Source organism: Nycticebus coucang, chromosome 11 (genome assembly GCF_027406575.1).
Source record: "Nycticebus coucang isolate mNycCou1 chromosome 11, mNycCou1.pri, whole genome shotgun sequence".
Classification (NCBI taxonomy): Eukaryota; Metazoa; Chordata; class Mammalia; order Primates; family Lorisidae; genus Nycticebus; species Nycticebus coucang.
Genome location: NC_069790.1, coordinates 127282360 through 127309949, shown reverse-complemented (window position 1 = coordinate 127309949; position 27590 = coordinate 127282360). Strand labels below are relative to the sequence as shown.

General features: G+C 45.4%; 1 protein-coding gene across 4 annotated transcripts in view; it reads left to right on the top strand.

The window, feature by feature from the left end:
* The window catches only part of PTPRN2 (protein tyrosine phosphatase receptor type N2), an 834764-nt gene that overhangs the window by 331543 nt on the left and 475631 nt on the right, over positions 1-27590 (top strand). For all 4 annotated transcript variants that reach the window (XM_053609608.1, XM_053609611.1, XM_053609607.1 and 1 more), the window contains one exon: positions 12806-12892. In XM_053609608.1, the coding sequence (XP_053465583.1) occupies positions 12806-12892 (87 nt within the window). The remainder of the gene's footprint in view (positions 1-12805; positions 12893-27590) is intronic.

Below are 27590 nucleotides of genomic sequence, written 5' to 3'. Positions count from 1 at the left end.
TCACTGTTATCTTCAAGGCTGGTTTACCTTGCAGAGGTGATGTCAACTTTCTGTACTGTGGGGTGAAGGAGCCCAGGGCCAGGAGAGGCTCACGGCGGGGACCGGGATTTGGGTAAAGCCACCTTTAGTTCATTGTTTCTCCCCTTTGGTTTAAATGCTAAAAATGAAACTCAGAATTTGTTGCAAGCAGATTAGGGCCATGGCTTCTGTTCAGGACAGAGCAATGGTCTTCGGAGAAACAGAAAAAGAGGAGACACATCTCAAGCTCTCTGTGAGTCTGCCTCTGTGGACAAGAACAGGATTGAAATACGCACAACAGTAAGAGAATTTTAAGGCTGAGTGATGAGCAAAGCAGATCTGACCCAGTGCAGACTGGGTGTTGGAGGAACAGGTGCCATGTGGTAATCCTCGGCTGAGGGAGACAGCCTGGGCTTTGTAGGTAAAGAAGCCCAGAGGAGGGGGCTGGGGACCTAAATAGAAAGGCCTGGTGGGCAGGGGGAGGGAGGCAGGGCCATGGACTGAGTTGTCCCTGGAAGGAGAGGGAAGGTGAGCAGAGTGGGGGCTGAGGAGGCTGTGCAGGTCCAAGGATGGGCGTCATGGCCACACCTGCTGCTGGACAAAGTCCTGTCCTTTGGTGTGTGCTAAAGCACAGGCACATCGTGTGCACGGTCCATTGTCTCTCATAGGGACATGCCATGGCAACTGCCTCTTAGCATGCAGGTGTGTGTTCCTGGGGAGGCCTCAGCTCACCTGCAGGAGTGTGTGAACCTGGGCTGTCCTAAGCTCACCTGCAGGTCTGTGTGTGCACCTGGGCTTGTCTTAGTGCACCTGCAGGAGTGTGTGCACCTGGGCTTTTCTGAGCTCACCTGCAGGAGTGTGTGTGCCTGGGCTTTTCTGAGCTCACCTACGTGTGTGTGCATCTGGGCTGTCCTGAGCTCACCTGCAGGAGTGTGTGCACCTGGGCTTTTCTGAGTTCACCTGCAGGTGTGTGTGCCCTGGGCTGTTCTGAGCTCACCTGCAGGTGTGTGTGTATCTGGGCTTTTCTGAGCTCACCTGCAGGTGTGTGTATACCTGGGCTGTCCTGAGCTCACCTGCAGGAGTGTGTGAACCTGGGCTGACCTCAGCTCATCTGCAGGTATGTGTGCACCCCGGTTGCCCTCTGCTCACCTGCAGGAGTGTGTGCTCAGCCTGGCTCCACTCCCGAGAGGAGCACCCACATTGTCTCACTCTCTGGAGTCCTGTCCCTACTGTTTGCTGGCTCTGTGAAATGATTCCTGTTTGCCACATTTTCCTACAAGGGTGCAGCACTGCCTGGCTCCAGCTGTTGCTTCCACTCCACGCTGATTTTGTGGGTGAACTGTGCTGGCTCCACGCATCTTGTCTCATGGTGTGTGCTGGGGGCTTCCTTGCCTGTGCCGGCTGCTGCCTCTTGTGCTCTCTCTGCACTCCTTAGACCTTCCTCTGCGTTAGTGTCTGGGCCTGGGGGCCTGGAGAAGGGGCTTGCCCCTCCTGCTCAGGCGTCAGAGGCCCACGGCCTGGGGAGGGCCTGCTGCTCTGTGAGGTGCGGCTGGTAATGCTGCGAGGGGCCGTCTCTCCCTTCTCTGATGATTCCTTGTAGTTTTGTAGGTTTTTCTTCTTCTAGCCCCTAAAATGATGGGCTTTTTTCCTGGCAGGGAATTCCTGGCTGCCCTGCATCTCACTGATGCCCAGACCTTCCCTGCCAGCTGCCTTCTGTCTGACACCCACAGGGGCCCCAGCCCAAGGTCAAGGACTGCTTGATGCCCCTGGTCCACAGTGGACTCATCACCCCAGGACCTAAGCCCTCCTGTCCTTCAGGGCACAGCTCTGTGGACCCCTTCTCCTGCCCCCACCTCCTAGAAAGCCCAGAACCTACAGTCCCTTGCTAGGAGTGCCCCCATCAGGACTTTTTCCATGACCCACACAGACCCCACTTGCACGTGCTGTTCTGTCCCTGTAGCCTGGAGTGGCCCAGCAGGATCTCCCTCTTCCTGAGGGTTCCCAGAGCAGGGAGGGAGGCCAGGGGGTGCAGGGAGGCTGGCAGTAAAAAGGGAAGGTGGGGGTGTAGGGAGGCTGACAATATAGAGGTATGGGGTATGGAAAGGCCGAGGGTGTAGGGAGGCTGAAGGCATAGAGTTATGGGGTATGGGGAGGCTGGGGGGTGCAGGGAGGCTGGTGGTAAAGGAAAGGTGGGGGTACAGAAGGGCTGATGGTATAGTCCTATGGGGTATAGGAAGACTGAGGGTGCAGGGAGGCTGAGGGTATAGAGTTATGGGGTATAGGGAATGAGGGTGCAGGGAGACTGGGAATGTGGGAGGATGGGGACATGGATGATGGGGTACAGGGACGATGGGGGCAGGGAAGATGAGGGTACAGAGAATTGGGGTACAAGAGGTGTGGGGTGCAGGGAGGCTAGGGATACAGGGGGACAAGGCAGGGAGGTTGGGATGTTGTAGGACTTGGCCCTCCTAGCAGCCTGGGTTGGTCTCAGGTTTGGCAGGAGCTCAGCCCACTGTGGGGTCACTTGCCTTATAGAACTGAGGTCACTACTAGGCTGGGCCCAGCCTCCTTCCCTCTCACCTCCCTCCAGAGCCACACATGACTGCTCAGGCTTTCTCACCCTGTGCCCTTCCCAGGCTCTTCCGATGGATCTGAGGGCATTTCAGAACCAGGGTGGCCCCATCACCTGGGTAGCCTGGGCTCAGGACATGGCCTGTTTTCAGGGAAAGCAGACATCTAGATGTGTGGGTCATGGAAGGACAGCAGGGCCCTTCCTGTACAGCATCCACTCAAGTAGTCAATTGTCCTTCGATCCAAACCACACACGGAAACTGCCTCGGAAACACTGTTGGGGAAGAGTGCAGAGTGCACCGCCAGCCTCATCCTGCAGGTGCGGGCAGGTGTTTCCTGGGTCTGTTTCCTCACAGGCCATGAGGAGCATTTGGTGAAGCTGAAATAGCACTGGTGGTGACATATTGGGAAATACTTCTTTTCTAGGTGCTTTTATACACATTGCCTAATTTGATTTTCCTCCTAATATTTTGTATTGTGTTAAAATATAACATAAAATTTCCAGTCTTAACCATTTTTAAGTACACAGTTCAGTCTTATAAAATACATTCATAATGTAGTGCCACCACCACCACAACCCATTTACATAATGCTTTTCATCTTCTGAAACTGAAACTCTGTCTCCATGAAACTCTAACTCCTCAGGCCCCTACCACCATTCTACTAAATTTGTTAACTCTGGGAACCTTATGCAAGTGGAATCATATAGTGTTAGTCCTCCCATGACTGGCTTATTTCTGTTCATGTAACGTTTCAAGGTCTGTCCTTGTTGTAGTACCTGTCAGAATTTCTTTCCCTTTTAGGATGAGTAATATTTCACTTTTTGTACATACCACATTTTACTTATCCATTTGTGCATTGGTGGTCACATGGGCTACTTCCACATTTTAGCCATGTCAGTAATGCTGCCTTGAACACGGGTAGCTCTTTGGGGGCAGACAGCTCTTTGAGACCCTGTTTTCAATTGTTTAGGGTACAGTGGTTTCCCCAGCATTGTAAGGCCCCCACTGGATGCCTGAAACCGAGCCTACTACTGAACCCTGTGTATATTTGGAGTTTCCTTATCATTTATACTTTTGATAAACTTTAATTTGTAAACTTGGTATGTTAAGAAATCAACAGCAATAACTAATAATGAAATAGGACATTGTACAATGTACTGTAATACAGTTTACATGGATGTGATCTTGCTCGCTTGCTCTCCCCCCTCTCATATTACTGTACTGTGTGTACCTGGAACTTTGGAAAACAAAACTGTGGATAAGGGGAGGCTACTGTGTCCTTCCAGAAGTGGAGTTGCTGGATCCTAAGATAATTCCACTTCTGATTTATGGTGGAGGAGCCACCACACTTTGCTATGTGAGGATGCACCATTTCCCGTTCCCACCAACAGTGCACAAGGGTTCTAATTCCTCCACATCCTTGCCAACACGTAACTATTTTCTAATTATTTTTTGATAGTTGTCCTACTGGGTGTGGGTGTATCTGACAGTTTGTTGAGAAGACCGTCCGTCCTCTCCCAATTGATGGGTTGTGGCCTCATCAGAAGTCATCTGACTGTGTCTGGGAGGCCACTTGTCTGCGTTTATCTTTACATCAGTCACACACTGTTTTTGATTATAGGGCTTTGACAGCTTTCTGAAATCAGAAGGTGAGAGGCCTTCAGCTTTGTTCTGCAAGATTGCTCTTGCTATCGGAGTACCTTGAGATGTCATATGAATTTTAAGATAGGTTTTTCTATTTCTGCAAAAAAATCATAAGGATTTTAAAAGGGAGTCTATTGAATGTGTAGATCGCTTTGGGTAGTATCAACATTAACACTTGTCCTCCAATCTACGGACAGAGGGCAGGCTTCCGTGTACGTGCCTGAGTTTAGTCTCTTACAGCAAGGTTTTGTAGTTTTTGTTGTATAAGTCTTTTTACCTCCTTGGTTAATTTTTAAGTATTCTTTTGGACGATATTTTGTAAATGAAATTGTTCTTGTCATTTCTTTTTCAGATTTTTCATCGTTCACGTACAGAAACCCAATAATTGTTACATGTTGGCTTTATATTCTGCCCTTTTTCTGAATTCATTTCTCAGTTCTGTATGTGTGTCTCTATGTGTGTAACTTTTAGGGGTTTCTACATGTAGAATTATTTCTCATTTTCTGATTTGGATACCTCCATTTCTTTTTCTTTCCTAATTGGTCTAGTGAGGCTTCCCAGCCCCTGTTTAACAGAAGTGGTGAAAGCTGGCATCTCTGTGTCCTGCCTGTCCCTGAGGAAAAGCTCTCAGTGTCTGGCCATTGAGTATGAAGTTCACCTGGGTTTTCACACTTGGTTTTTACACGTGTATTGATGTAGTTTCTTTTCATTCCTAGCTTGTGGCCTGTTTTTATCATAAAAGTATGTAGAATTTTGTCATACGCTTTTTTGAAGCAATTGAGATAATCGTGGTTTTTTCCCCTTCATTTCGTTTATGGTGTATAATATCAATTAATTTTTCTGTGTTGAAAAATCCTTAAAATTCTAAGAATAAATCCCACTTGGTCATGGTATATAATCCTTTTAACATGTTGCTGAATGCAGTTTTCTGGTATTTCATTAAAGATTTTTACAAGGATGTTCACAAGGGATATTGATGTTTAGTTTTCTTTTCTTGTATTGTCTGACTTTGGTATCATGGTAATCCTGGCTGCATAGAATAAGTTAGAAAGTATTCCTTCCTCTCTTAATTGTTTTTGAAAAGTTTGAGAAGGACCAATTCTTCTTGAAATGTCTGGTGGAATTCACCAGTGAAGTCGTCAGGTTCAGGAGACGTCTGGTGCTGGCTCAGTTTCGTTGCTGGGTGGTTCAGGTCTGTTCAGATTTTCTGTTTCTTTACAGTTTTATCTCAATAGATTTGTGATTCTCGAAATTTGTTAATTTTGTCTAGGTTAACCAACTTGTGGGCGTGCAGCCGCTCACTGGGCTCTCTGATAACCGACTTAGTCTGTCAGATCAGTACTAATGATCACACTTTCATCTCTGATTTTAATAATTTATTCTGCTCTTTTTGTCTTTGACCATTTAGCTAAGGGTTTTTCAATTTTGTTGATCTTCTTAAAGAACCAACTTTTAGTTTCACTGATTTTTTTCTCTATTGTTTTTCTGGTCCCTATTTATTTTTGCTCTAATCTTTATTACCTTCTTCCTTCTGCGGGCTTTGGTTTAGTTTATTCTTACATTTCTAGTTCCCTAGGTTATAAAGTTGTTGATTTGAGATATTTCCTTCTTTTTTATGTAAGCATTTCTACCTACAACTTTCCCTCTTAGCACTGTTTTTTTCCATGTCCCCTAAGTTTGAATATGTTATGTTTTGTTTCCTTGTATTTCTTGTATTTTCTAATTTCCCTTATGGTTTTTTTTTTTTTGATCTGTTAAGAATGTGTTGTTTAATTTCTACACATTTGTTAATTTTTCAGTTTTATTTCTGTTACAGATTTCTAGCTTCATCTCGTGGTGATTGGAGCAGATGGTTTATATGATATCTGTCTTTTTACATCTGTTGAGACGTAATTTGGAACCTAACATATAGTCTGTCATAGAAATGTCCCAGGTGCTTTTATGGAGTAGAGTGTCTTGTGTGTGGTGCGTAACTCCAGGTGCCTCATTGTGTTCAGTCCTGTATTTCCTTCCCTCTCTTCTGTCTGGTTGTCTGTTCACAGCTGAGAGTGAGTATTGAACTTCCCAGCCACTACTGATGAACTATTTCTTTTATCAGTTCTGTCCGTTTTTATGTTTTGATGGTCTGTTATGAGGGTGTGTGAATGGTTATAATTCTTGTGCTATGTCTTCTTGCTGTGTTGAACCTTTTGCTAATTTATAATATCCTTTGTGTTTTGTAAACTTTTTTGATTTAAAATCTATTTTCTCTAATACTATTTGTATGGAATATCGTTTTATATCCTTTTATTTTCAACCTGTTTGCTCTAGATTTGAGGTGTTTAGATTTGAAGTGAGGGTCTTGTAGGCAGCACACAGTGAGAGCTGTGTTTTCATCAGTTCCACTAATCTCTGTCTTTTGAGTAGAGAGCTTTTAAAGTCATTACTGATAAGGAAGGGCTTACTACTGTCCTTGTGCTGTTTGTTTTCTATATGCCTAAAGCTCTTTTGCTCTCTTCCTGCGTTACCCTCTTCTTCGGTGTTAGGTAGATTTTTTTTTTTTAAGTGAAATGTTCAAGTTCTGTTCTCATTTCCTTTTGTGCATATTGTATAGTCTTTTTGATGGTTACCATGGGGATTAGATTTAATATCCTACAGTTATAACTGTGTAATTTGAATTTATACTGGCTTAACTTCAATAACATACAGAAACTCTGCTCCATTGCAGCTCTGTTCCTTCCCTTTTTGGCTGTTAATAACATAAAATTACATCGTATGCACCATGTTCCCCAAAACATAAACTAATAATTATTGTAAATACATGCGTTTCTAAAATTCTGTAGAAAATAAAATGTGAAGTTACTAGAAATCCTAGTTTCTAGACTTCTGGTTGTTTGTTTTAAAATACAAGGTCTGACAATGAAGTTTGCGAAACTGCCACCATGAGTTTATGTTGGCTGCACCATCCAGACAGCTCGGTGAGGTTTCACGGGTATCTCAGGGGCTCAGATGTGCTCGTGTTGACGTGGCAGCATGTTGCTGAGTGGCTTTTGTTGTCACTGCGTGTTTTTGTGTGCCATTGCAAGAATGTTGGGGTTTGAATTAGATTAATGAACATCGAATTTCTTGTTAAACTTGGCAAAATGTAAGTGAAATCAGGGACACGTTAGTTCAATTTTGTTGGGATATTTCCATGAAGAAAACAGCAGTGTACAAATGGGTTAACCATGTTTCTGAGGGGCGAGGAAGCGTCACTGACAAAGACAGGTCAGGGCAGCCAGTAACAAGGAGAACTGATGAAAATGATGCAAAACGTCATTGGGCATTAAAATCACGGCCAATTGTGAGAAGAATTGCAGAGCCAATAAACATCAGTAGAGAAATAGGAAAATCTTGACTGAAGGTCTTGGCTCCTCGCTCTTGTATCAGGACAGTGCGCCAACTCACAGGATACTGTCTGTGAGGTCCCTTTAGCCAGTGAACAAATAACTGTATTGGAACACCCTCCCTGCTCACCTGATCCACCTCCAGTGACTTTTATCTTTACCTGAATATGAAGAAAATATTGGCAGGAAGACATTTTGGGTAACACGATGATAGCTATGATGCCCATTCCAGAAAGAGTTCCAAAATGGCTTTGAAGGGTGAACTATGTGCTGGCATAGGTACATCGCTTCCCAAGGGGAGGACTTAAAGGTGCCCATAGTGATATTCGGCAATGAGGTAGGTAGCACTTTTTCTATGATGAGTTTATGAACGATGAGTTTATGAACTTAATTGTCAGACCTCGTATATTAATCTCTTAAGTCATGTAGAAAACAAAAAGGAGTTACACAAACAATTATTAAAATAGTACTAGTTTTTATAATTCCCCATGTATTTACCTTGATTGAAATCTTTATTTTCTTCTTATGGCTTTGAGTTATTATCTAGTGTCTCATTTTTACCTGTAGGTAAAATGAGTTATTAACTGGTGTCTCATTTTCTTGTAAGACAGGTCTGTGGTAAGCAACTTCAGTTTATCTAGGAATGTCTTAATTTCACCTTCTCTTTTTAAAGGATAGTTTTGCTTGGATATAGGAGTCTTGGTTGACAGTTTTTACCCCACGCATTTTGAACATACTGGCTCACTGCTTTCTGGCCTCTAGAATGCCTGATGATGAATCTGTAGATAATCTCATAGAGACTCCCTACTCTATGATGGGAGATGCTTTCAAATGAAGGAGACAGGTCTGTCGTTGTCTTTGCCTTCCAAAGTTTAAATATAATGTACCTCTTTGAGTTCCTTTTACATGGAGTTTGTTGATCTTCTTGGATGTTTATATTAATTTTTTTCATTAAATTGTGGATTTTTTCGGCCATTGTTTCTTCAAATAGTCTCTCTGCCCCTTTCTCTCTTCTCCGTCTGGCACTCTGTAATCCATATCTTGATTCCCCTGGTGGTGTTTCACATGTCTCTTGGGCTCTTTCACTTTTTTCAATATTTTTTTCTTTGTATTCCTCAGACTCAATAATTTCCACTATCCTATTTTCAAGTTTGCTAATACTTTCCTCTGCCTGCTCAAACTTGCCATTGAATCCCTCTAGTAAACTTTTCATTTCACCTGTTGTTTTTTAGCATCAGAATTTCCTTTTTGGTTTATGTTTTCTATCTCTTTATCACTATTTCCATTTTATTCATACATACTTTTTTTGACATCAATTTTAGTTCTTCAAGGATTTTTTTTTTTTTTTTTTTTTTTAGTTTTTGGCCAAGGCCAGGCTGGAACCTGCCACCTCTGGCATATGGGGCTGGTGCCCTACTCCTTTGAGCCACAGACGCTGCTTCAAGGATTTTTAAGATACTAATTTTTAAGTTTTTTTTTTTTAATAGATCTACTGTTAGGTCTTTTCAGACATAATTGCTATTGATTTATCTTCTCCTTTAAATAGGCCATACTTTTCTGTTTCTTTTTAAGTCTTGTGATTTTTTTTTTGTTGTTGTAGAGAACTAGGCATTTGAATTTCCAGAAATCAGATTATCTCCTCTCCAGTGGACTTGCTGGTGTTTTTGGTTACTTTATTTTTATGGTTATTGGCTGTCTCTGTGGCTGGGAATCAGGCCAGGGTATAGACTAATGGCCTTCTCAGGTCTTCTCTGAGCCTTTCCCTGGGTATGTATGATTTTCCCTATATATTTAGTAACTTTTGAATATTTTGATCTTTAATGTTTGGCTTTCAGAAGTAGCAAATGAGAAAAATAAAGGTTAAAAAAAATGGGTGCTTCTGAAACACAATTTTAGCCTAAGATGAAGGAGGGAAGGGAAGGGCGAGGGCTGGGAAGTGGTGGGAGGGATAGTAGGGGATAGTAGGGGGACCACAACTATAGAGCACATTGCAAGTACAAGTTGGATCTATCATGTGTAGAGCACAAATATCCTAATGTTATAATTGGATAAATGAGGTGAAAGCTATATTGATTAGTATGATGTAAACACTCCAATTTGTACAAATAATCAACATACTGAAATTAGCATAAATGTATTTATGATCTATGTGCAAAAGACTTAATAAAAATAAATAAATAAATATATAAAAATAAAAAAGTGGGTGCTGGTATTTTAAATCTTTGGCTAGTCATTTTGGCCAGAGAGGTCAGTGCAATAGAAATATCCACTTGCTTCTGTATCTGCACCTCTGTGATTAGAAGGGACAATTTGTTGATCAGAGCACAGCATCCTGATATTTGCAGGGCAAGGTCTGTATTGCCCCCCCTGGCTCCCTGGGCTCTGTGCTCGTTGCTCCAGAAGCACATGTGCAGCTGCCTGCCACAGCTGGGGAAGGAGGGGGCAGCTGGCTGCTACTGTGCCAGAGCTGAAATTGCCTGGAATTACTGTCCACATCTTCCCCTGGATGTTGAATGCCTTCAGTAGACTCCAGAGTCCCCAAGCAGTCACATCAGAGAGATTCCAAGTGCAGTGTTGTCAGGTGGGAGACAGATTCCTGGTGCTTCCTGCTACACTACCTTCCCAGAACCCTCACTTGTCTTATATGATTTCCCAGAAACTCTGGAAGTTGGGTGAGGTTCATATATAGTTTACATTTTAATGATTTTAATAATACTGGCATTTTTTGGTGTTTTCCTATTCATTCGTGGAGTCAGCCCCTGGGTAGAACCTGCTTCTATATGAGTACCTGCTGTGTTCACATGCAGGGAGAGGCATGGGGCGCAGGGCAAAGCATGCACCCTGAGGGAGAAATCCTCATTCACTGCTGACTAATCAGTCACCTTATGACTCAGCTCCTCATCTACTCAGGGTGATAGACCCACCTTGTGATGCTACCGTGGCATGGTACTAAGCTATTGGGGGTATTAAACTACCTTACCACTGTGTCTCCTAGCTTCAAACACCTCCCTTTGGTCCCCAGGTCCTGCTGGGTGATTACCCATTCCTCTGTCTACTCTCCTATTCCCCATCCAAAGGGTATGGGCAGGCTGGTCCCCACTGCCTCCTGGGTTGGCTCTGGCAGATGCATCAGTGACCCACCCTGACCTGCTATACTCAGTGGTTAATTCCCCATCCTCTTCTCTCTGGAACAACCTAATGTTCCTCCCTGAGACCAATGCTGGGCTCGCTTTTCACCTTCATGGTGGTTCTTTCCTTCCTTCTTCCCATATTCCCTCACCAGCTGGCCCACAGTGTTGGGGTGGCCCAAGGCTCTATCTTCAATGGCCTGGCTCCAGTCACCCTCCCTTGTGATTTCCAGTGTCTGTCTGTCCTGGCCCACGCTGCTCCTGGAACTCTGAACTCACACCTGTACTTCCTCCTAGGGCTCTCCATGTCAGTGTGTCCAGAGCAGGATTCCTGGCTCCATCAGCTCTGCCCCAACATCTCCTGTTGCCCCTGCATCAGCTGATTCCATGGACATATCCCTGAACATCTCCCCACCTGGTCTCTTATACCAGCTCTGGTGTAAGGTGTTCTCAGGTACAGATGACCCCTTCCTGCCCACACTATCCCAACAGGTCCGCCTCAGCCCCCAGCTGCCCTCTGACACATCCTCTGCTCCGCAGAGGCTGGGCTCTCCCCTTTAGCACTCACTGTCTATACACGGCTTGCTCCATGTAGCCTCTGTCCAAAGCGGCCTCCCTGGGGAGACCTCATCTGCCCACCTTGCCCTCTCCACCTCTAGCCCCACTGACCACCCCACAGAACACACTGCAGTGACTTGCGTGTAGTCACCTGGGCCCACCACAGGGTCACAGACTGGGCAGGGCCTGAACAATAGGAACTGGTCCCTCCAGTCCTGGAGGCTGGAAGTCCAAAATCTGGGTGGGGCAGGACTGGTTCCCCCTGAGGCTGGGGGTCCCTCCTGGCCCCTGCTCGGCTGCTGGTGGCCTCAGGCAGCCCTTGGCTTCTAGGTGGTTTTCTCTGTGTCTTCTCAGGGTCTCTGGCGAATGTGTCTGTCTCTGTGTCCAGGCATCCCTTTTCTTGTGAGCACCAGTGGGACTGGGTTAGGGCCCACCCTGATAACTCATCTTAACTGATTAAATCTTCTACAACCGTATTTTCACATAAGGTCACGTTATTTGGGGCTTCGGTTTTTACACAAGAATTTGGGGATAGCACAGTTTGAGACATCACAATCTCATCCATTTTCTACATGTCATTGTCTTTGTTGGGGTCCCCCCAAAATGTGAACATTTAAACATCCTTTTACTGTGGGATGAAGCCACTAAGACGGGTGTCTCCTCCATGAATAGACAGCCCAGCTGCAGGTCCACATGTGCTCTGTCTGTTCTGTCTCCTCCATCCCTTCCTCTCCCCACCTGGTAATGTGCTAACTGAAGGCTGAGCCTGGTCTCTCCATTTGCAGCTACATTTCCTGGTTGGGGTGGGGGTGGGGGGGCTGGCAGGGCCTGGACACTCATGTGTGAGGACTGTAGGCCTGTGTGGTCTGCTGGGTTGAGACGTGGTCTGTGTGCAACAATGCAGTGTTATATCTCTTTGAAGTGGTCCTAGCAGAATCTCACAGACAACTGGAATCTCACTACCAAACTCAGTGCTGGAGAGCAGGGTTTGTAATCAGAATTTCAGACACGCCTGGGCCTTGCTTGCTCCCTCGTGGCAGAAAAGCCCACAGTCCAGTGGCCTTCTATGGCCACAGAGCCATCTTGGTTCTCTTGCCCCCTATTCAGAGCAGCTGCCCGTGCCCACGCCTGCCTTGACACCTGTGTGCCCTTACCTGTCCATGTTTAAACATCCTCTCACTGTGGGATGAACCCACATAAGACAGGCGTCTCCTCTGTGAGTGGACAGCCTGGCCACAGGTCTGCTGTGTCCTCTGTCCCTTCCTCTCCCCACCTGGCTATGTGTTCACTGAAGACTGAGATGAGCCACGGCTGTGGGCCCATCATGCTCCCTAACAATTCCATTTCACCTCATTGTTTGATTGCTAGAAATTCAGGTGATGCATCAGGCCCAGGAAGCAGCTGCCCCTGAGGGGTTGGGCAAGACAGGAAGTGGGCAGGGCCTCTGAGGGACTTCTAGCTTCTTGGGATGGATGAGTCCATTTGGTAATGTGCCTCCGCCCTTGCTATCCTTCCACAGCCCCCTGAGCCTGGAGAAGGGGAGGCAGCTGACTGACGCCCTAGCCCACCTGCTGCGCCTGCCAGCCAGTGCCTTCACCGACATCAAGTAAGTACCTTGGCTGCGCTCAGGCTCAGATGGCTAGTGAGGGACAGAGCTGGGTGCCAGAGGTTCTCCTGAAAGATACCAGAGGGGCCTGTTTAGGGAAGAAAGGGAGGGAAATTCCACTGGGCTGTACCAGGAGATTAGGTTCAGCTGAGCCTATATTGAATTGTAAGAACAATAATCACTAAGGCTGAGGTTCTCATCCTGCGGCACCTAGAATCACCTGGAGGCTCTGGAACATTCTGTGACCAGCCCAGCTGTAAATGAGAGAAAACCTCTGGATGGCCCTTGTCACAAGACACTCAGCACTTACTAGGCACGTGCTGTGTACACAGCTCTGTGACTGGCCGTTGGAAGCATGTTGCCCCTTCCCAGGGGGGAGCAGCTTTAGGACCTCAGCCACTGCTACCCACATGCAGCGCATCCCTGGGCTCATTGGAAATCACGTTTAGAGAATCCAGGCGTGAGGAGTGCAGTGGGCTGCCCCTGAGCACACACAAGGGGAAGGGTGGCCTCCTTCCTCCATCAAGAAAGGTGTGTCGACACAGGGGGCTATGTGGACGCGGAGAGGTGTGTCGACAGGGGGAGCTGTGTGGATGCTGGGAGGTGTGTGGATGTGGGGAGATGTGTGGGCACATGGAGCTGTGTAGACGCGGGAAGCTGTGTTGATGGAACCTGAGAGTAGGGTGGCTGAGCACAGAGGCCCTCGGGTGCTCCCCACTGACCGCCTGGGTTTGCAGGTGATGTCGGAAAGGTAGATCAGGAAATGTGGAGCGGAACACTAAGCGCACCCAAGCCATTGCCTTGTGTGGACATGGGAACAGGAGTGCCGTGTGCACACCTGCAGACGGCGTCCACTCCTTGTCCACTCACAGCCAAGGCCCTGCTGCAGGCCGCCCTGGTCTAGGGGCTGGACGTCCCTGTGAGACACAAGTCCCTGGCCTAAAAACTGCTATTTATGGCAAAAAGACAGAAGAGGGTGTGGGCAGGTAGCTTGTCAGGCACTGGGGGATGTGCAAGAGGAAGTACCCAATTAGCCTGGGGCTGGAAGCTTCTAGAAAGAGGCACTGGAAGGTGAAGAGGTGTCCGAGAGAGGAGCGGCTGACTAGCATCCTAGAAGTGCACACTGTGACTCTCCACACAGCACCAAGTGTGACTGCACAGACCCAGTACTGGAGGAAATGACCTCGTGTGGGCAGAGCCCTGGGGAGAAGAGGCCCTGTGCCTGTAGCACTGAAGGGGTTTTCACCTGCAGCACTCAGGGCATAGCCAGGTGAGAAGTGCCCAGCAGGTGGAGAGAAGCTACTTAGGACCCCATAGCCAGAGACAGGCCCGGATGAGAGTGGATAAGGGAGATGGCCAGGTGGATGAGCTGTGGTGGGTGGGTGTGAGGATGCCTGAGAGTCCAGTGATCTGGGCAATGTGCCTGAGCCATAACTGCCTCCTGTGGCCACCCACTGCCCCTGGAAGCACCTGCTTCTGGCACCAGCTCCCACTGTCCACTGCACTCAGGTCTGTCCCACATGGGCTTACATCTCCCGACTGAGAAGGCGTCCACAGTCCACGTGTTCTTCATTCAGCTGTGAGAGATCCTTCACCTGGTTCCTGTGCTTCCTATGGGAGACAGATTAGAGGCCAGGAATGAGGAGAAAGCAGGTAAAGATGGGGAGGTGGAGGTGCAGGGGGCTGCAGTCAGGGTGTAGAGACCCAGGTGAGGCGTGTTGGGCAGCTGAATGAAGAGAGCGTGGACTTCTTCCTTCTTAGGAGAAAGTCTATTGTGGGACAGATTTGAGTGCAGTGGACGGCAGGAGTTGGTGCCTGGAGCAGGTGCTTCCATGGGCAGTGAGCGGCCAGAGGAGGCAGTGACGGCTCAGGCACATTGGCCGGATCACTGGGCATGAAGTGTGATCACCCAAAGCAGCTTCTGAAAACACTTCCCCGGGTCCACTCAGGACCATGCACATTGAATTTCACTACTTCCCTTCGGCAGAGCCCTGAAGGTGACAGGGAGCGCTGCACAGTGGGGGTCTCAGGGCAGGGGGCTTTGTGTTTTCTTGAGTGCCCCTCCCCTGGCTGCCCCACTGATGAAAGTTTGTTGTAAACTGAGGTCTGTTTGCATAATGTCCTGGGTAAAGGTACAAGTTGGGGGCCTCCTTGCAACCTGGGCAGCACACTTGCCAGAGGGGGTCAGTGTGGGATGTGGGCCTGGGAGGGGAGTCCTGCTATCCTCAGGGTAGGCTAGAGAGGGCCACAGGCACCAGCAGCTCTGTGGCCAGGACCTCAAGGCCCAGCAGGGCCAGGTGATGGCGGGCACTTCACCCCGCAGGGACAGTGGGTCAAGGTCTGGGCCTAGGTGGGGAGGAGTGGCCAGGCACACATCCCCACCAGCTGAAAACTCCAGGCCCTCGAGATGGACCATCCAGTCCACCTAGGAAGTAGCACTTGAGCCAAACTCATGCTCTGCCACACCAGGAGTATGAGATCGAGATTTTCTTTAACAAAAGATTGGATTTCTTTTTAAATCTCCATGACTGTCATTGGTACTTACATTTCAAGTCTCTTGGACGGGTGAGGTGAGGTGGGAGGGCTCCTCTTTATACAAAGAGAACGTGAGACAGGGAGATGGTTTTATGGGTTTTTGAGGCTGAGAAGCTCAGTTTCACTCTAGACCCAGGAGCCCGGTGCCCTGACACATCCCCAGTTTTATGGGTTTTATTATTTTTTTTTTTTTTGTATAGACAGAGTCTCACTGTACAGCCCTCAGGTAGAGTGCCGTGGCGTCATATGGCTCACTGCAACCTCTAACTCTTGGGCTTATGCAATTCTCTTGCCTCAGCCTCCCGAGCAGCTGGGACTACAGGCGCGCGCCACAATGCCCGGCTATTTTTCTGTTGCAGTTTGGCTGGGGCTGGGTCCAAACCCTCCACCCTCAGCATATGGGGCCGGTGCCCTACTCACTGAGCCACAGGCGCCGCCCAGTTTTATGGATTTTTGAGGCTGAGAAGCTCAGCTTCACTCTAGACCCAGGAGCCCGGTGCCCTGACACATCCCCGGTTCTGTGTTGCCCGCTGCGTCCTCTCTGTCCTGGCCTCATCTTCCATTTCTACCCACCTCGAAGGATCACTGCGTATCTGTGGGATAAGCTTATTCCTTCTTCCCTGTCCTCTGTCACAAACAACCCTGTTCCCCTTTAAAGAAAGTCCCCACAAAACAGAAGAACATTGGAGGCTGGTGGGGAGGGGATGAGGGGCAAAGACCTTCTGGTGTGTGTCTGGGAGGGGCCCTGTTAGCCACAGGGTGGCAAGCACACCTGCTTCCTGCTCCTGACCTCAGCCTCTCCCAGGATGCCCACCTCTGGCCTGGAGACTGAGTCCAGAGGGGAAGGCCTGAGCACTGCAGGCTGAATCCTCATGCATGTCCCTTGCCACATGGCTCCTCCCTGCTCAGACCCCTGGGGCCTCCCTCATTCCTCTGGGGTCCAATGTGAGCACCACCACCCATCCCTGAGCTCCTGCTGGGCTTGTCCTCCATGGAGCATCCCCCTCACCCCAGCTCGGGCTATTGGCTGGTCCCTGCCCGCGTCTCAGAGATGGAGTCGGGTTATTTTTGGCTCCAAAGCCTCATCTCAAGTCTTCTGTCCTGGCCGTAGAGTCTGCACCACACCCTGGGCATCGAATTCCTATGTGTACGTGTGCATGTGCACACCTGTGGGCGAGTGTTGCCCTTTGAGTGTATAGGCCCATGGTACGTGTCCTGTGACTCACTCACACACACTTGGTAATGTGCCAGTTTGTGGGACTGACGCAGGTATGGGCTGTGCCCAGTCAGGATCTCAGAGAGGGCATAGGTCAGGACCCAGCAGCACAGAAGTGTAGGGCTGCATCTGAGCGTATTCACAGAGCTGTTCCTCGGCCCAGGACAGGAAAGCGGCAGGCAGGCCACGTGAGCAGCCCCTTTCAGATGTCGTCTGCATTTTTATGGACATACTAGTTATGCTTAATATGTTTTGTTAATGGTTATGTAGCTGTCAAATAAATCCCATTATTTTTTATTACATCATTAGAGACTATTAAAACGGCATTAGCATGCTGATGTAATTATGCCAGCAGACGTTCACAGCGACAGCTATGATTTTATATCCAATCATGCTGTCCAAGGTGGTGCTGATTGATGACAGGGCTGCTCTGTGCAGCCTCCCAGTGAGGTGTGCAGCAGTCCTGGGATGAAGAGCACCAAAGAAGACATTTCTGAGAGCCCAGGAGCCCCAGTGAGATGGCCCTGGTATTGAGTCTTCCAGACAGCTCCAAGTCACCCACACGGAGAGCCAGGCCAGCCATGGACACGGGGGAAGGTGGCCTAATTCCACCATCAATCTTCATGTGCTCCACAATGCGAGAAGCTGTTTACTTTCTCATCTGTGTGATTTGCTGGCTTGATGAATTCAGTCTTCTTATTCTTGGAGACAATTGTGGAGACACAGCAGTGGGTGTCCCCAATCCTGACACTTGTCATTAGGACCTCCTCTGCGCACAGGCCGGTCCTCTGCACAGCCCAGTGCTCCCCAGGCCTCCTGCACCCTCAGGCCCCTGCAGGGCCCTAGAAAGTACATTTCAGTTTCCTGGGGAAGAATCAGGACTATCTGCCCCTTGTCCAGACTCTCTGCATGAAGGAATTTATGAAGACATAACCTAGGGATAGAAAATGCATGAAGGGCGAGAACATCCCTTAACTCTCTGCATTAACTCCTCTGGTTTTCGCTGTAGCCCAAATGACCGCGAAGCCCCAGATGCTTTGGTTTACACATCAGGCAGCGCAACGTAAGGATGGCAGAGATTATGTTTAGGGGACATAATATCACTCACAGCCAAGAACCCCGTCAGTAAACCTGGAAGCTCTGGGGGGCCTTGGTAAGTGGCCTCACACACAGCTCACTCTGCTATTGCTGTCTTGAAAGTTTTTGAATTCTTCTGTAAAGGGCCCCCCCAGATGATGGGACTGGTCTTAGGCTCAGGGAAGGGTTTGGAGTCTACCTGATGGACCATAGCGAGGAATTCAGCTTGGCACCTGGTGTGCAGGGTCACAGTTCCCACTGGCTGGTCCTACGCTCTGTCATTACTTAGGAAAAGACAACTCTAGTTCCTACTGTTAGTGGGTTCAGACTGGCAAGAATAACCCAATTCTGTTTCTAGACTTTTAAATGCACTCCAAACATGAAGCGTTGAGTAAACATTGGCACGGTGTGTGGAGCTGGATAGCCCAGGACGTAGGAGTTCCTCACAATTCTGAATTCTCTGTTATGAAGGTTGTACCTTTAGCTTTCCCAGTAAACTGTACGTTCCTTGAAGCCAGGGTCTCGGTCCAAATTACTCAGTAATGTATCTTCTGTGCCCAGGGCAGCGTCTGACCTGTAACAGGCTCAGAGTTTATTGAATGAGTGAAAGTGCACGAACCAGTGAGCGAATGAGTGAGTGAGTGAATGAGTGAATGGGTGTGTGCGTGAGTGAGTGAATGAGTGAGTAGGTGAGTGAGTGAATGAATGGGTGAGTGAGTGAGTGAATGGGTGGCTGAGTGAGTGAATGGGTGGGTGAGTGAGTGAATGGGTGGGTGGGTGAGTGAGTGAGTGAATTGGGTGGATGAGTGAGTGAATGGGTGAGTGAGTGAGTGAATGAGTGAGTAGGTGAGTGAGTGAGTTAATTGGTGGGTGAGTGAGTGAATGGGTGGGTGAGTGAGTGAGTGAATGAGTGAGTAGGTAAGTGAGTGGGTTTATGGGTGAATGCCTGAATGGGTGAGTGAACAGATTGGCTCTGGATATAAAGGCACGTGGGTCTGAGTGCTGGAAACCCTGGGCAGACCCTGGTCTGTAGAGACAAGAACAAAAGCATCTACCTCAGACTGGTCGTGAAAATTAAAGGTCACACGTGTGCAGAAGATGCTCGGGACTAAATAAAAGGTAGATTTCTAAGAAAACATTGTTTAAACTGAGAAATATGTAAACACACAAAAAAGTTAGACTTATGTTGAAATGAAACTAAGCATTACGGTAAAATACACATTTTGTTTGTGAGCGGTGCTGTCAATGCTGGGGTCCCTGCTGAGTGTTATTTTTATTTTCCTCACCAGGACAAGGAAAAACTCATCTTTTGCTCTCCCGAGATGCCTCTTGCTTCAGAGACATTACAGACGTGCTCCTGGGCTTTGGAGCAGAGGAGGCTGGGGTGGGATATCATTCAGGGTCCTTGGGGACACCTGAGAGACCTGGGCAGAACAGGAGGGGAGTGTGAACAGGGGAGTCACAGCGGTCGCTCCTCCTGCCACAGACGGGCCACAAGGGTGCGTCGCACCTGTTAGGGAGCAGACCTGGCCCCATCTTGGGAAGAGGGTGGTCTTGCTCTCTGCCTTTGTGGGTTATGGCCTGGCACTGGAAGGGCATGGGCCCAGACCTCTAAGCTGCCAAGGAAATGGCTGGCCCTAATTTGTACATGAGTATATTTATTTCTAAATGTTTGCCACTAATAATTCAGTCATTGATTTGTTTAACTCCTTAATCTTTGGGCACTGTGAGAGTCAAACTGTGTGATAGAAAACCTTGGGTCCTCCAGGAGCAAGGGGCTTTCTGCTTTCCTGGCTGATGTGGTGCTCACCTCCATGCTGGCCGAACAAAGAGTTCCTTGGGACTGGTCATATCACCTGTCAGCCATAATGGGAAAATAGACTGCGTTAGAGCTAAAAACTGAGAAAATGCTTTCAAAGTTCAAAGGCAAAGCATAAATATTGAATCATCTACTTTCTTCCAAATACTCCATGAGAAGAGTGTAGGCAAGGCATTCCCTAACACAGAAAGGAATTTCCAGATGCACATAATCACAAAGTAATTGCAGGTAAGATACAATCTGCACAGGAATGCAATTGCACAGCCCTTTAAGAAGATGAAGCATCATCAATAATTATGTTTCTGTTAAGTCTTGTGTTATGTTGAATTACCCTTCAGTAATTTTGTGAGTCTTTGCTTCCTCCCACATTCAAATAGGAATTGCTTCTCTGAACTTCCTCCCTTGTGAACCTTCAAATTAGATATTTTAGAGCATTATTGCCTAATGTTTTGGAGGCAGGAATATACAACTGTGAAGAAAATACAATAATGGGAATTATGCTTTAGGAAAGTGAGTGTGTATTGTTCTGTCTACATGGAATTCTAGAATCCCATGGTCCAGCATCTGCGCTGTGATTTGACATAGATGGAATGAGGCATGCAAACGTAATTCTGTAGCAGCCAGACAGAAACTCATTTTTCTATTGGTTTTCTGTCAGCAGCTTAGATCAGCCCCCCACCAAACTGTGGGCTTCCCCAGCGTGACAGACAGGCAGTGAACAAGACTGAGAAGGGGTAGGTGATCCTCGGAAGCAAATCAGGGAAAGAAAGCATGTGTGGTATGCGTCTCGGCCCAAGGCAAAGTGGAAAGGACTCTGGTGAACACTGGTGTGTGGGTTTAATGGTTACTGTAGTGTTTTACTGAATGCTCTTGCTGAGAATCAAAACATGGTCACTCCAGTGGTGGCACTGATGTTAAAACTGGACTGTTTGGAGCTAGTCCCTGCAATGCTATGGGTTTTAGTTTCTTCAGCTGTAATAGAAGGGCTTTTCAAATGAATTGTTCTAGGTCTGAGTTACATGATGATGCTATTTAGTAGAAGACCTGTACATTCTTCTTGTGCTCACTCCCACCAGCTACAGTGTGGGTGTGAGTGAGCATGATGGAGGGTCGGTAACACATGTGCCGACTGTGAAGGGATGTCCCGGTTCTTACCTGGACTCAAATTTATATTCCGCTAGATGGAGTAAGTCTCCGAAGCCACTGTGATTTTGTTCAGTAACAGTGAGACCTTTATTAATAATTTGTTTCTCTTAAATTAAGTAAGAAACTGAATCAGCAATTCACTAAATACAGTCCATAACTGACCACCTGCCCACACTGACCACCCCCTCAGGTTGACCTAATTTTCACAGACTGGACATGCACCACATGTACATTGTCAGTACAGCAGGCCTGGTTCCTTATGAGGACCACCTCTGTATGTTGACCAGTTTGTTACAGTCCCTTTGGTGATAAACTTACAGAGGATCTGCTGTATAAGCCCATAAGATGACAAAAATTAATGCAGAATGATTTTGAAGCCATAGATGGTGTTTTGAGAAAACGTCTCAATATGTATGCAGTGACACAGGAGACACTCATGTATTTCCCTTACCCGTGCATCCACCCACCTACCTGTGCATTTATCCGTCATGTATGGATCCATCCACCCACCCACCCACCCATCCATCTATCCATCCTCTGTCCATCATCCACCCATCATCTGCTTGCCCACCATCTATCCATCCATCCACCTACCCATTCATTCATCATCCATCCACCTATCCATCCATCCTTCATCCACCCTCTATCACCTACCCATCTATCCAGTTGTTCATCCACCCCCTACCCATCTGTTCATCCGTCTGTCCATCATCCATCACCCACCCATCTATCCAAGTTATGGGCTTCACCCCAAATCCAGGTATCAAACAACGCACAGGTCAGTCTGTCGTGCCAGCAGAGAACATGCTAGTAAACAAACAAACAAAACAATAAACACTATATTAAATAGGCTACAAAAGTTTTTCTATTTTATTTCTTTTATATATATATATATATTTTTATTAAATCATAGCTGTGTACATTAGTATGATCACGGGGCACCATACACTTGACACATTTTCATCACACTAGTTAACATAGCTTTTGTGGCATTTTCTTAGTTATTTTGCTAAGACCTTTACATTCCACATTTACTAGGATTCACATATACCCTTGTAAGATGCACCGCAGGTGTAATCCCATTACTCCCCCTCCCTCCACCTACCTCCCCCCCCCCTTTCCCCTTCTCCCTATTCTTAGGTTGTAACTGGGTTATAGCTTTCAAAATTCATCAGTTGAAAAAAGAAACATTTACTTTTATATTAGGTATAAAGCATGAACATTAAATGATTAATGTTAAAACTGTCTGCTGTAGCCAAATACGCCATGGTATCTTCTTTTAATCCAGACAAAGTCAAGGAAGTCTAGTGCCTGAGGCTTGTATTTTTTTAAACTGACTAGAGAGTCATGAACTTCTGTTTAGGCAATGTCTGTAGGGAAGGTTACAGTCACACATGTCATAGTCTTTGTAGGTCTTCAGGGATGACTTGATATAAATGATCGTGTGTTATGTAAAATGCATTATTATATATAAATAACAACAAACCCAGATAAACCAAACTAAGTGCAGCCCTCACTGGATTAGAAATTCATATTGTTCTGTGTTTTAGAAATAGTTTTAATTAAGAAAAAGAAGCTCTCATTAGAGATTTGCTTGTTTGCTCCACTCTCAATCCAACTATAGGTCAAAGCTCAGAATGAATTGAGAGTTTTAAGATTCCTGTGACCTGGGCACCATGCAATGCAAATTAATATCTAGAAAATGACCTTGAAGCAATTAATTGTAAAGAAGACTCATATATCAGTATATTCATGTTACAAAGGCAGAGCATTATATGTATTTTTAAATTGTTTCAACAATAAAAATAGGGGAAAAGGTTTTTAAATAGTCCTCAGTTTAAAAAAGACCATTGAAGCAGAACTCTTACTCCAACATTCTGGCTAATGGAAGGTTGACTGGTTGCTTGGTTTCATAAGCCTTAAGTGGTAGGATGAGAATATTCTAGAAAACAGGCAATATCAACATAATAGTTACTTTTATTCTTTGTTAGCATGTTTTATGACCATAAAAAAGAGGAGTAATTTTATCAACGTGCCTTAAAATGTCCAGCAGGTCCACTTAGTTAAGAGCTCAGAAACAACCAGAGTTAAGTTTAGAGGAACGGCAACCACAGCTGGGACTACAGTGATGAGACAACTTCTCATCTGCATGCACAAGTTTGGTTTGCTTATATTGGTTAAAGGTAGTTTTAAATCAGTGAATTCTGCAACATCTCAAGGATATACCTTCTCATGTATTTCCAGCACGATTGGGAATTGACTCCTAATACTAATAAGTTGTTTTTGTTTCTCCTAATATATTCTTCATAAAGAGCCCCGTAATGCCATTTTTAAAGTATCGCATGCCCTGAGATGTTCCAGGCTGAATTCTCCTTTTTTCACTAGGCAGGAGCAATTTGCTTTGGATTTGTGGGTTCCACGTCTTGGCATTTCTTCCACTATAAATAAGAGTCATGTCTCACAATGAGTGGATTTCACCATTAGAAAGTGGATGGCCCCCAGGAACAATGACTCAGAATGACGCAGGTGTCCTCACCTCAGTAGCTCCATACTGCAAATACACCGTCTGCTCTGTGATTATTGTTTGCAGACTGATCATAAGATCTTCATCCCAATGTCACAGGGTCAGGAAAGAATGAACCCTCTGGTATCACCACATCATTCCAGAGGGAAAGCGCAGCAGTGTGCAGGAGCCCCGAGGACCTGCATAAGGTGTGGTTGATGTAGAGCAGTGATTTTCAAGCCAGTGTGCATAAGAGGATCTTAGGTGTGCTGTGAAAAATTTGAAAGATCATTAATTAAATTATTTTTGAAAGAAGTTCAAAACACAATTACTATGTATTTTTTTACCTTTTTTTTTTAATCAACAACTTAAGTGTGTCATGGAAGTTTAACTATAGGTTCAGGTGTGCCATGAGATAATAAAGATTGAAAAACACTGATATGGAAGAATTCAGAGGAGGAGCAGAGCCCTCTGCACTGAGTAATGCAGCAATGCATAGATTCCATGTGGAGGGAACCCTGCGAAGATGCCAGGCCTCCCACCCAGTCACCCAAACAGCCCTGCAACAGCTCTCTGACTGTTCCTATTCTGCAGGTTAAATAATTCCATGTGCCAAAGTCACCCAGCAAGGACGCAGCAGTTACACTCGGGTTGTGGGCCTCAGGTTCCAATGCTCATATCCTCCCTACAATATCAGTCATAACATGCCAAATAAGAATGAGCTCATCAATGCATGTGCAGCTGCCTCAACACAGACACCAGGGAACAGCCTCTCCCCACCATTCCCAGACTCAGTATTTGTGAGTTTGTCTGGAAGCCCAGCTCAGCACTCATGTCACAGTCATTCCCATGCCAGGAGCGGTGGAAGTGTGAGCCAGATATGCATGTTGTTGGGGGGTGAGCAGGGTAGTGCCCGCCTTCTTGTTCCCACAGCATAAGCAAGACCCTTGTCACGGTCTCTTCAGTGACATGTTGTTCATGTTTTGTGCCTTTTGTTGGTGGTTTTGCCCACAGTGCGGTGAGGAAGTGCTATCTGATGTTCCCGAGTGTGAGAAGCCATGATATCCCTTATGGAGAAAACATCATGCAAAGGAGCTTCTTGAAAATACTCTCATTTTGTTTGGGGTCTGCCACTTTATAGACTCAGCATTAATAACTCAGCAACATATACTACGTTCTAAATAAGGCATCTTTCTTTTTTTTTATCATAGCTGTGTACATTGGTGCAGTCAAGGGGTACAATGTGCTGGTTTCATATACAATCTGAAATATTCTCATCAAACTGTTCAATGTAGCCTTCATGGCATTTTCTTATTATGTTATTGTATGTAGACATTTGTATTCTGCATTTAGTAAGTTTCACCTGTACCCATTCCAAGATGCACCATAGGTGTGGCCCCACCCATTGCCCTCCCTCCACCCTAACCTCCCCCCTCCCTTCCCCTTCCTTGGCCCTTTCCCCATATTCTTGTGCTAGAGTTGGGTTATAGCCTTCACGTGAAAGCTATAAATTAGCTTCATAGTAGGGCTGAGTACATTGGATATTTTTTCTTCCATTCCTGAGATACTTTGCTAAGAAGAATATATTCCAGCTCCATCCATGTAAACACGAAAGAGGTAAAGTCTCCATCTTTCTTTAAGGCTGCATAGTATTCCATGGTATACATGTACCACAATTTGCTAGTCCATTCGTGGGTGAATGGGCACTTGGGCTTCTTCCATGACTTAACAATTATAAATTGGGCTGCAATAAACATTCTGGTACAGACGTCTTTGTTATATTGTGATTTTTGGTCTTCTGGGTATATACCTAGTAAAGGAATTATAGGATCAAATGGCAGGTCTATTTTTAGATCTCTAAGTATTCTCCAAACATCCTTCCAAAAGGAATGTATTAGTGTGCATTCCCACCAGCAGTGTAGAAGTGTGCCCTGTTCTCCACATCAATGCCAACATCTCTGGTTTGGGGATTTTGTTATGTGGGCTACTCTTACTGGGGTTAGGTGATATCTCAAAGTAGTTTTGATTTGCATTTCTCTGATGATTAAGGATGATGAGCTTTTTTTCATGTAGATCATGCGTCTGTCTTCTTTAGAGAAGTTTCTTTTCAAGTCCTTTGCCCACCCTGAGATGGGATCACTTATTCTTTTCTTGCTAATACGTTTGAGTTCTCTGTGGATTCTGATTATTAAACCTTTGTCAGAGGTATAATCTGCAAATATTTTCTCCCATTCTGAGGGCTGTCTGCTTGGTTTTACTTAGTATGTTCTTGGTTGTTCAGAAGGTTTTTAGTTTGATCAGGTCCCAGTAATGTATTTTGGATACTGCTTCAATTGCCTGGGGAGTCATACTCATAAAATATTCGCCCAGGCCGATTCCTTCAAGAGTTTTCCCTGCACTTTCTTCAAGTATTTTTATAGTTTCATGTCTTTTTTTTTTTTTATTAAATCATAACTGTATACATTGATATGATCATGGGGCATCATACACTCGCTTCATAAACCATTTGACACATTTTTATCACAGTGGTTAACATAGCCTTTCTGGCGTTATCTCAGTTACTGTGCCAAAACATTTACATTCTACATTTACCAAGTTTCGCAAATACCCCTGTAAGATGCACCACAGGTTTAAGTTTAAATCTTTTATCCATTGAGAGTCTATCTTAGTTAATGGTGAAAGAGTCTATCGTAGTTAATGGTGAAAGGTGTGGGTCTGGTTTCAGTCTTTTATAGATCACCAGCCAGTTCACCCTCATCATTTGTTAAATAGGGAATCTTTTCCCCACTGAATGTTTTTAATTGGTTTGTCAAAGATCAAATAACGGTAAGTAGCTGAATTCATCTCTTGGTTCTCTATTCTGTTTCAGACATCTACTTCTCTGTTTTTTGTGACAGTACCATGCTGTTTTGATCACTATGGATTTATAGTACAGTCTCAGGTCTTGGAGTATGATTCCTCCTGCTGTGTTTTTATTTCTGAGTAATGTTTTGGCTATTCGAGGTTTTTTCTGATTCCATATAAAACGAAGTATTATTTTTTCAAGATCTTTAAAATTTGACAATGGAGCTTTAATAGGAATTGCATTAAAATTATAGATTGCTTTGGGCAGTATAGACATTTTAACAATGTTGATTCTTCCCAGCCATGAGCATGGTATGTTTTTCCATTTGTTAACATCTTCAGCTATTTCTTTTCTCAAAGTTTCATAGTTCTCTTTGTAGAGATCTTTCACATCCTTTGTTAGGTATACTCCCAAATATTTCATCTTCTTTGGCACTACTGTGAAAGGAATAGAGTCCTTGACTGTTTTTTTGGCTTGGCTATTGTTGGTATATATAAAGGCTACAGATTTATGGGTGTTGATTTTGTAGCCTGAAACATTGCTGTATTCCTTGATCACTTCTAAAAGTTTTGTAGTAGAATCCCTAATGTTTTCCAGATATATGATCATATCATCTGTGAAGAGTGAAAGTTTGATATCTTCTGACCCTATGTGGATACCCTTGATCACTTTTTCTTCCTTAATTGCAATGGCTAAAACTTCCATTACAATGTTAAAGAGCAATGGAGACAATGGGCAACCTTGCCTGGTTCCTGATCTGAGTGGAAATGGTTTCTATTTAACTCCATTCAATATGATATTGACTGTGGTTTGCTATAGATGGCCTCTATTAGTTTAAGAAATGTCCTTTCTATACCAATTTTCTTAAGTGTTCTGATCATGAAGGGATGCTGGATATTATCAAAAGCTTTTTCTGCATCATTTGAGAGAATCATATGGTCTTTATTTTTTAGTTTGTTTATGTGCTGAATTACATTTATAGATTTACATATATTGAACCATCCTTGAGACCCTGGGATAAATCCCACTTGGTTGTGGTGTATAATTTTTTTGATGTGTTGTTGGATTCTGTTTGTTAGGATCTTATTGAGTATTTTAGCATCAATATTCATTAGTGATATTGGTCTATAATTTTCTTTTCTTGTTGGGTCTTTCCCTGGTTTAGGGATCAAGGTGATGTTTGCTTCATAGAATGTGTCGGGTAGTCTTCCTTCTTTTTCTATATTTTGGAAGAGGTTTAGTAATATAGGTACAAGTTCTTCTTTAAAGGTTTGGTAGAATTCTGACGTGAAGCCATCTGGTCCTGGGCTTTTCTTTTTAGGGAGATTTTGTATATTTGATGCTATTTCAGAACTTGATATAGGCCTGTTCAACATTTCCAATTTGTTCTGGCTAAGTCTTGGTAGGTGGCGTACTTCCAGGTATTGGTTGATTTCTTTTAGATTTTCATATTTCTGAGAATAAAGTTTTTTATAATAGTCATTAAGGATTTTTTGAATTTCTGAGGGGTCCGTTGTTATTTCATCTTTACCATTTCTTCCCCCCCCTTTTTTATTG